Raw genomic sequence first — 10212 nt, 5'->3', positions numbered from 1 at the left:
CTTTCTTTCTTTCTTTCTTTCTTTCTTTCTTTCTTTCTTTCTTTCTTCTTTCTCCTCTATGTGTCTGAATCTCTACCATGGTATTTTTGGGGTTAACTTCATGCATCCCTTTTTACTTGTTATGATCTAAATTTCTTGAGATCATCTACTCTTGCTCTGGACTCTGCTTCACTCTCTGTAGCTGGTGCTTCTCTTATACACCTCTCTTTTCCTGTTCATTTACATAGTCTTACATCATAAAACAGTGCTATTCTTACTATGATCTCTAAAGAAATGAGAAGACATCCATAAAAATTATCATGAAATGATAAATTCTATTTAAAAACTAGGCATGCCAGAACACAAATATCTGTAGGAGTGTTGCCCCTTTTTGAAAAGTTGCAGTGATATTCACAAATGATGATATATCCCAAAATGACATTGGAATTAATTTTGGAACCGCTTTACCATCTTCACAAGAAAATCACCATATTACCTTACCTTAGCTTCATATTTTACCCAGATTAGTATTACTCACCTAATTCACCAGACTGATGCCAAATTCCCTTTGATAGCTTCCAGAGTTCATAGCCTTCCCACTTCTATGAAGGATTTTCAAAACGAACATATCCTGAAGACAAGTCTGAAGGAGAATTACAAAATTGTTTTTGAGTAATGGAAGCATAATTAAAACGTCTTAGTTCCCAAGTACTTTAGAAGGGAAAATTCCCTTTTAGGTAAGGGTAAATTCCCTTATTTCTGGTAACACATTGCATTTACTATTTTATAGTTACATCATAAGAGCCAACTCAAAAGTTCTGTTACTTTAATTATGTTTCAGTACACAGTGCACTTAGAACTTTTAATCTGTATATATGGAAGATACACTCTTGATAATAACAGTGTGTCTGTCTTATTGTCTCTAGGACTATACTTGATAAAAAGGAACTACTAGAGTTTGCTCAACTTGGCTGTTACTTGGAATATGATCTCTTTGGGACCGAACTCCTTCATTACCAATTCAACCCGGATATCGACATGCCCAGTGATAATAAAAGAATTAGAAGGTAAATATGATGAAATCTCTGAGAGCATTCCCTTTTACCAGCCCTTTTTGATTCATATCTAGGCGGGTATTAGCAAAGATTCAGAACACAGTATGCAGGCGGAACCAGAGACTTTCAGAAAAAAAGTATCAGTGCTGTTGCAGGCAGAAAATCTCTATATATTATTTCAAGAAGCAAATGAGTCATCCTAAGTAGGCAAAAGCTTAGCAGAGCCTTAGAAGTTCAGTGCAGATGGGCAGCTGACAAGAAACAGATAATACTTAACCCCTGCCATGACAATAAGAGAACAAAGATGTTTTCCTCTTTTTATCCTTAATCAAGTAAGCTGTTTCTTTCCCATGTTGCCCACACTGAAGCCCTCACCTCCTACAATGAATTTCTGAAATGCTTTATAAAAAATATTCACTACGGAGATGATTGAAACTTAAATGCTGTAAGTCGAATGTCTAAAGATGAAACATCATAGAAGATCTAACCCCTCAAAACTGTCTAAGCGAGTAATTGTACGAGTCATTCTCTGCAACCAAGGGGAAAATTTTTGGAGTCAAGGGTGGATGGCTACCGGTTTGTCTTGGTTACGTGGTGATGTGAACCCTGAATGCACCAAGTTAGGGAATCTGGGAGGAGAAACAGATTTGGGATTCACAAGGATGCCTGGCTTGGGAGCATCTAAGAGTTGCTATCCAGTGAAGCCATGGATGAGGGCATGAAGCTCAGGGCAGAGATCTGGACTCAGACATAAATGTGGGCATCTTCGGTCTGTATGTCATGGTTGGCAGCATGGGAATGAATGAGATCACTCAGAGAAGAGAATGAGGACAGAACCCTGGGGAACACTGATATTTAAGGAATGGACTCAGGAAGAGTCACTCAAGGACAGATTGAAAAGTTTTCAAAGTGAGAAGAATATCAGGGAAATGTGTTGTGGTGGGAGTCAGTGTGGGAGAATGCTTAAAGCAGAAGGGCTTGGACACCTGAGAGGTGGCAGGCATCAAGTGAGGTAAAGGCTGAAACTGTCCACTGGATTTCATAGGCTGGAGATTCTCTTGCACAGTCAGGAAGTACAGTCTCCATAGACAAGGCTTGAGGAGTAAGGAGGGGGTAAGGAAGAGGAGAGAGAATGTGGAGGGTACTCTTTCAAGAAGCTTGGTAGTAAAGGGAAGCAGGGGTATAGGGCCAAAGCAAGAAGCCACGGCAGGATCAAGGGAAGGTTTTGTTAAGAGTTGAGCAATGTTTATGTGCCGGAGAGCAAAAGCAGAGAGACAGAGACAGAGGCAGAGACAAATCCCGGGAAGCAGTACTCATTCTACAGCGCTGTTATGGAATGTATATGAAATAAAGTATGCAGAGTTTTTATGTGAGTGTCTGGTGCAGAATATGAAAATAGTCAATCGATGCTAACTTAAAGCAATCTGCAGAGAGGAGCTACAGAGCAAGGCTTTAAGGAGACAAACAGATGGAATCTGGGAAGCAAACAGAAAGTCGGTTGAAAGGGTAAGGCAAGCAATGGGGTGAATGCAGAGAGATGTCGTGGCAAGAACAGGAAACTGAGGACATATGGCCACCCATGTTCAGTAGTGTCCCTGTGAAGTAGACTTGGTTATCTTCTGAGAAGGAAGGAACAGATTGAGGGCAGGACCTCATAGAAGAGGAGGGAGGCTGGGAATGGATGCTGAGGGAATGTGAGAGACACTGATGGGACGTGTCGTGTGTGAGACCCACGTGAGGCTCAAGGTCATGACTGCATGACTGCACAGTGGCACCAATGCACATGATGTGGTGATTATTTCCACCCAAAATGTTGTGTATTTTGGCAGTAAGACCAAGGAAGCTTTGAGGAGAAGCAGAAAATGTCAACAGAGAGAGGGTTGGGATTCTGTCTTCGAAAACATGGCTGACAACTGGGGGAACAGGGGTGGGGCTGAGTGAGGGTCATGAGGTCTAAGATGGAGGAAAGAACGTACAGAGAAAAATGGGAAGATAAAGGAATAATATAGCAGAGGTGAATAACCGGAAGCTTGAGTGAAGTGGGAGAATGTACACAGAAGGAGGTGAGTGAAAAGGTAGAAGGATGTAACTTGGGGTCAGAGTGGGGAACTGAAGATCGAGATTTCAGAGAGGAAGTAGTCTTCCGTGATGACAAGGCCCAGAAAGTGGTTATGGGTGTAGAAAACCATTTGGAATACAAGGAAAGAAAACTGACCTACAGAAGGGATGTCCAGAAACTGAGGCTCAAGCAGCAACAGTAGGACACATACACACACGGGAGTTGAGGGAAAGATCTAGAGCCGGTGGCCACAGTTGGGACAGCCCTCAGCTCTGACCCTGGGCAGTCAACCTTTACATCTGTGTGCCTTCTGCTGTCCCTGTGTATGGTCACTCCTCCTTGATGGTTCAAGTTTAATATCCTCAGGGAGAGCTAGCTGATCCATGTAACTCTAGCTATGTCAATATGGAGATGTTCAGCCGTATGTGAGCAAACTGATCTGACCAGTGAAGCTAGGTCTTTTAAAAATTTTTTTACACCACTGAAATCAATTCTTTGATACACTGATTTATTGTTTCTTTTTTGTTTGTTCATTTTGTGTTATGATTTTAACTTACGTGCCCTAGGAGCACCATTCAGTAGAGGCAAACACGTGTCCCTATGGCCCCTGTGCCATACTCAGAGGTGAATATTCTCTGGAATTTAAAGTCGGTGGTTTGGGCTTTCTCATCTTTCATGATCTCAAAACCATGGTTTCCTGAGGAATGCCCTCAATACACGTTTTATAACTCATCTTAGAAATAGGAAGTTTGCCATCAGGCTCCCTGCTCGGCAGGGAGTCTGCTTCTCCCTCTGACCCTCCTCCCTCTCATGCTCTCTGTCTCTCATTCTCTCTCTCTCAAATAAATAAATAAAATCTTAAAAAAAAAAAAAGAAATAGGAAGTTTGCTTTTAGGACCTGCTTCCTTTTCCTAAGCCCCTTTGTGGCAGTGAGCTGTATCTTTTGTATCTTTAGAAGGAATCCTATGCCATCCATGAGGCTCCTGGACCTTGAATAAGAGAGAGGGGGTCTGCAGAGGGGTCTGGGAAGGAAATATGGGGGGGGGAGGGACAACCAACACCTCATCTCATATTCCTTCTTAGCAACTTTTGGCTATTAATTCAAGAACAAGAATTTCATTCTGATCAGCTTTCCTTGAACCAAATGTAAACATTCCGGATGTATTTCTATACATCAAAATATATATGTAATATATGTATGTTTATATATGTCTATGTATGTATATATACTTAACTGTCCTTAAATGAAAATCATGCATTAGGTCACTTGACTTAAGTCCAGCTCACGATAATTACTGAATGACCTTTCGGGAGGGGGTGTGCTCCGGTACCCCCCTGCCCTCCCTCCTTTGGGCACCTGATTTTCATCATCCATTGGCAGTCCTTTTCTGAGCCTTAGTCATCTTACAGCTCTGAACTGCAAGAACATAGAAGCACGCTTCTGCCTACCTCTGGTTTTCAGCACCAGAAATTCTGTGTCTAACACCTGTTTTCAATCTTATGCTCCATTTCTCAAATCTTATTATATCTCTGCCTTTTCACACTTTGTAGTCTCTCTCTAATATTTGTTTGCAAAACACTAACTCATTTGTATTTCTATAATTACTGTCATATTTGTCTTTTCATCTACAGTGGTTCCTTCCTTCTGCCGGCATCTCTGGAACTACTGTTCTTCCATACAAGGGCACGGCACGAGAGAGGAGCTTTTATTCTAAGAGTGGCCAAGCTAGGGCGCCTGGGTGGCTCAGTCGGTTGGGTGTCTGCCTTCGGCTCAGGTCATGATCGCGCAGTCCTGGGATCCATATCCCATATCGGGCTCCCTGCTCAGCAGGAGTCTGCTTCTCCCTCTCCCTCTGCCCGTCCCCTCTGCTCATGCTCTCTCTCTCTCTCAAATAAATAAATCTTAAAAAAAAAAGAGTGGCCAAGTTATATCTTGATAGTCAGGAGATAATTATGTTTGCAGCACCATGGCAGTATCTTTCTCATGAAAGAACTAGTCTCCACATGCTCGACTTAATGAGTTCTAAGGGTTCTCCTTTTTCAATGAGTATCTTATCCATTATACTCTTTCCTTACTACTTCACAATTCGATAACTTTGGGTTTCAGGGTATGGCACGAGGTCACATATGGGAATTTGTTTATCCATCTGTAATAACATGACATCATTTTTTTTTTTTTTTACTCAGACAAGGAAAAGAGACAAAAACTTTGGGAAATGCTCAGAAAATGTAAGGGGGGGGGAGGTGTACCCTAAAATTTCTGGGAATGTGATACTCCTTTTCATTTGGTGATCAAGGTTTGTTAAACTAAGTTCCAGCAATGCGTATGCATTCTGTCAAATCTTCCTCTTTTTTCATAAATGATGACATAACTCACTTAGAGCATTCCCTTAAGGAGAGTCTGTTCCAAAAGTAACATCAGATCAGAGCTTTTGGACACTATACAAATTTTAAAGAGGTAAATATCCACGGCGGCACAAACAGAAGTCCAAGTACTTACAGGACACACGTGGGTACATGTGACATGAACACAGATTTCTAGACAAAAAGGCTCAGGGTGGCTTTTCTCTGGCACTTGCTTTCCTTTGATCTACAAACACAAGATCTCATCTTCAATTATAATTTTATTTTAAAATGTGTGTTCTCAGACGGCAAGGCTTTGTGCTTAAGGGTTTTTGTGCAGTGGCCCACAATGTGCTTATTTTAGTCATTATTAAATATGACTCATGCACTGGATGGCAAGAAATGTCACAGAAGCAAAAAGGATACCTTTTAAATAATTAGCCCTTGGAAGAAGGTGCTGTCCAACCATCTAGATTCATTTGGGAATCCAGAGACTGACAAGACTGTGTAGAGAATGCCAGAGAAAAGCACTGTCTCCAAGTTGCACCTCCTGCCATCAGCGACTGGTGGAAGTCACGACGGACAGTGCCCAGAGTCCAGACACACACAGATGGTAGCTGTCAGGAGGTGACTCACACTGTAGATTACAGCATTTAACAAAGCAAAGAGGATTAGATGTTTAGACAGAAGTTGGAAAGCCATTCTGTAGGCAACTGGCTATAAATTTAAAGGAACAGCTCAATATTTATAACAATCTTGTTGAGATAGAAGGAAGAAAGAGTCAGTTGTTGTTGGTTGATTTAATCCAATGCTCCAAGACGACTCCTAAGTCAAAATTCCCATAGACTTCGAAGGGACCAGTGCTCAAAATACAGAGGTACCTTTGCTGACCTTTTTAAAATGACCATCTAGCTGATCATATGCCCTTCACTTTCAAACCAACAGATTTTACTCTCAGAATGTTTTACTTGTACGAAGATTCCTTTTGCTTCCCTATTTTAATCACAAATTGCCATTCATTGTATTTGCTAGAAGAAAGGAAAGAAAGAGAGACAGAGAAAGACAGAGAGAGAGAGAGAGAGAATGGGATCTGGAAAATGGGTCCACTAGGAGAGGTATTTTAGAGCAGAGAGCTGGATACAAATCCAGAACAAAGTTACTTTGGGAAATGCCAAAGCGGCTGTTCATTCAGACTGCCTATTAGAAGCTGTTTTTAATGCAGCATTGCAGGCATTGTCATAAATACCACAGGCTAGAAATTTCTGTGTGCATGGAATAAGGATCAGGTTCCTACTAGGATGCAATTCTATCTTTATCATCACCACGCAATATTAAGGGCCTCCCACTACACGTGCCATGGCGGAAGGCAGTATGAGTAAAACGTTTAAAATGCCCTGATAATTTTAAATGTGAGACCAATGCCATATAATGAGTCAACATTTTTCACAGAGTGCGTCTTCTGGTGGATGAGGGCTATGAAGATCGAATTCTGATGGCGCACGACATACATACAAAGCATCGGCTAATGAAATATGGAGGTCACGGCTATTCTCATATACTTACCAACATTGTTCCTAAAATGTTGCTTAGAGGTATCACTGAGAATGCACTTGATAAGATACTAATAGAGAACCCTAAGCGATGGCTAACTTTCAAATAGGATGGTTGTTTATGAATTCACACCTTGAGCCTAAAGCTTGCAAAGAACATTTTCCAGTGATTTCAAACCCACTGTGAGATATTAATCAGACCTCTCTGTAGGACTAATGGTGGGTCATTTCCTTTTTATGAGAATTAGAAGAGTTTTGCCTTCTCAGAAACCACTATTACCTCTGTACCTTTAGGAAATTACTGACCTAATTGAGCCCTATTGTTTTGCCTTCACAAAATAAATACAGAAATATCTATTTCCAAACAGTGATTTACAGTCTGTATCCCCTTAGTGGAGTTTTGTTTTGTTTTGTTTTCTTAATCTATCAGCTGCACTACTTGAGAAAATTTAAAGTGTTTCTAGTTAAATTACCCCCTTCTGGAGCAATCTAATGTTTCTTGTAATATTGATGATCCTACTAATTATCCTGCTGTTCTTTAATTAATGCTTAATGAATAATACGGTACTTTAAAATAGCTTCAGCAGCAAGGGAAGTTAAATTTTGAGGCTTTTTTTTCCCCCAAAGGATACTGTAATACAATTACCAATTCACAATGGTAAAAAGATTGTGTAAGCTTAATTATATGCTGTCTACTTTATCTATATTTACTGATAATAAATCAGTTTTGTTGCCTGTGGCTTCCCAGTATCCATTTTTGCTGTAAAACTTTGTTGTTTTAAAAAATTTGTATAAGGGAGCATGAACACATAATAGTAATTTATAAAAATTCAATCATAAAAGTCAAAATATATTACATAATATAGTTTAATGAATCATTACACTTATAATAACAAAGGCCACAGTTTAATTAATAATATATAATGCAAAAAAAGAGAAATGTTTGCCTTATCTATATTCCCTTTATTTCCTTTACCTTTTGTTTTTCCTTGGGCCTAAACAGAGAAAATAATGCTTAGTTATCTGAAGAAAAGGTCAGATCTATTAGAAATGACATTCTGATTCTAGAGCCTACTCTTCAAAAGGTACCCTGCCCTGATGTTTGGTGTAAATAAAGCCTTTTTGAAACCCATAGAAGATGTGCACTGCTGTTTACAAATTAATTTTTTTGTTGATTCCTCATTATGTTATTTGTTACCTCCCCCCCCCCAAAAATCTCCAAACCCTTGCTACCAATTCGTCTTTGATAAGTATATATTGTTAAACAGAAATAAATCCATTGCAACTCCTTTATGAGTTATCCAACATATTAGAAAGGCCAAACAGAATTAGTCACTATTCTTGATGAATGGGCTAAGTGTTTTTAATCATAAAAATCATGACAGTTACTCAGACCAAGGCATTTAAACCAAGCCAACAGCACCTTCAGATGGGAACACCATGCGTAACTCTTTTGGAAAGTTAGGGTTTTCTAAATACAAGATATTTCCGTGGATCAAAGATGATCAAGGTTTCTGTGTATTAGAACACAAAGTACCCAAGAGGAACAAGCCAGGAGAACAAACTAATTCCTTTAAATGAAAAAATGCAAATGTCCTTCACCAGTAAAACAAGCAGATTTTTAAATCCCCATTTTTCAAATCTACTTGTTCAAAGAGTCTTCAAAGGCAACTGAGAGGGGGGACAGATTTTTCATTGTAATAGTGGAAGTTGTCTCATAGTTAGGATCTATCAACATGCATTTTTAATCCTTTTCTTAGATTAAAGAGATGGCTTTTGGCAGTGTATTTTAACCAGAGGGAAATGATTTGCACTACTCTCAGCATCTACTTTCCTGTCAGCTTTAATCCACCTGAGAAAAAAGAAAAAAATGGATAATTCAAATGCATATAATTCATAAACATTGCAAAAGAGAGCCACTTTGTTTCTGCAGTCCTAATATTAACAGTCTGCCACAGAATGCAGTGCAAGTATTGATTGGCATATGGTAATAAAGAAGCCACAGGCTTAATTTAGAGACCTGTGATGTATAGGGCATTTTAACCTAATAAAATTTAATTTTCTGGGTAACTCTTAAAGCAGAAGTCACTTAAATTATCTTGCTATTCCATATACTTTTGTAATCCAAAATATATTTCCAAAATAAGTCAAATAATTTATGCGTGTTTGTATGTATCCAAAATAAGTCAAATAATTTGTGCGTGTTTGTGTGTATATATACACATACTTTTTTTTTAATTAAATTTTTGAGGCTCTACAGCCACTGTGCCTATGGTCTGAAGCCATGTCTATATTATATTTGATTTAACATAGGTGTGTGTGTGTGTGCACACAAATACACGTATATGTAGCAGGTATTTGTATAAAATATATATACTTTGTTGTCTTATTGGTTATATGTGAAATTGTTCATTTTGAAATAACCTCGGGCCACAACTCATAGTAACTACTTGAAGGCCTTACTTAGGGTCCCCTTGGTGACTCATGCAGTAGCTCAAATTAAACCATTGTGCATTGGGTTATGAATAATCTTTTGTTCCAAAGAAGGCAAAAGCCTCAGTCTGATTTAACACCAAAGAATAAATTTCTCTGACTTTCTAAGTAAATCTAAATGCATTCTATTGACAAAATGGACACACGGGGGATTTTCTAAATACCATACATAATTACACATTTTCACACTTAGAGGGTAATCCTATGATACAATTTTGATCTCTACTTTTAAAAGACTATCACCAGAAAAGAGAGAAAAGAAAACTCGTAAGAAAAAGAAAATGTGAAAATGATCATAGGCTTGGGAATTCCCTCAAATCCAGAAAATTCCAGGTTAAGGCTTGAAGTTGAATCATTCCCAGGACTAGCTCTGAAGTTAACAAAAGTACAAGGCAAACAATTTCTTTGGGGACAAGCAGCATTATTTCAATCAGACCTTCTCCTGCAGGGTAAAATCATCCTCCCCACACTATGAATGGACTCCAAGTATCATAATAAGCAGGTGAACTCACAAGAACCAAAGCTGACATATGGATAAAAGCAGCAAGATCACAGTACACCAAAGTATCATATATACTGGAGAAATAATTCAGTGTCTTAGATTTTTCTATAAAAATTTGTGATCTATATAGGACTTCATTCACATGGACACTAACAATAAGGAGGAGTATTTGCTTTGGCGGTAGTGAATAACACATCTGCTTATCTTGCTTTTAATTTTTTTTTTTTTTAC

At 38.9% G+C, this 10212-nt stretch overlaps 1 protein-coding gene across 2 annotated transcripts in view; it reads left to right on the top strand.

The window, feature by feature from the left end:
* PTER (phosphotriesterase related) overlaps positions 1 to 7461 on the top strand; it is a 66851-nt gene extending 59390 nt beyond the window's left edge. The window contains exons 4-5 of one of the 2 annotated variants that reach the window (XM_021696760.1): positions 906 to 1046; positions 6886 to 7461. In XM_021696760.1, coding sequence (XP_021552435.1) covers positions 906 to 1046; positions 6886 to 7096 — 352 coding nt within the window. In that variant the 3' untranslated portion in view covers positions 7097 to 7461. The remainder of the gene's footprint in view (positions 1 to 905; positions 1047 to 6885) is intronic. The other variant, XM_021696761.1, reaches the window with a different exon arrangement.
* The last annotated feature ends 2751 nt before the right edge of the window (positions 7462 to 10212 follow it).

The sequence above is a fragment of the Neomonachus schauinslandi genome, chromosome 5 (genome assembly GCF_002201575.2).
Source record: "Neomonachus schauinslandi chromosome 5, ASM220157v2, whole genome shotgun sequence".
Lineage (NCBI taxonomy): Eukaryota > Metazoa > Chordata > Mammalia > Carnivora > Phocidae > Neomonachus > Neomonachus schauinslandi.
This window is presented reverse-complemented; position numbering and strand designations above follow the sequence as displayed.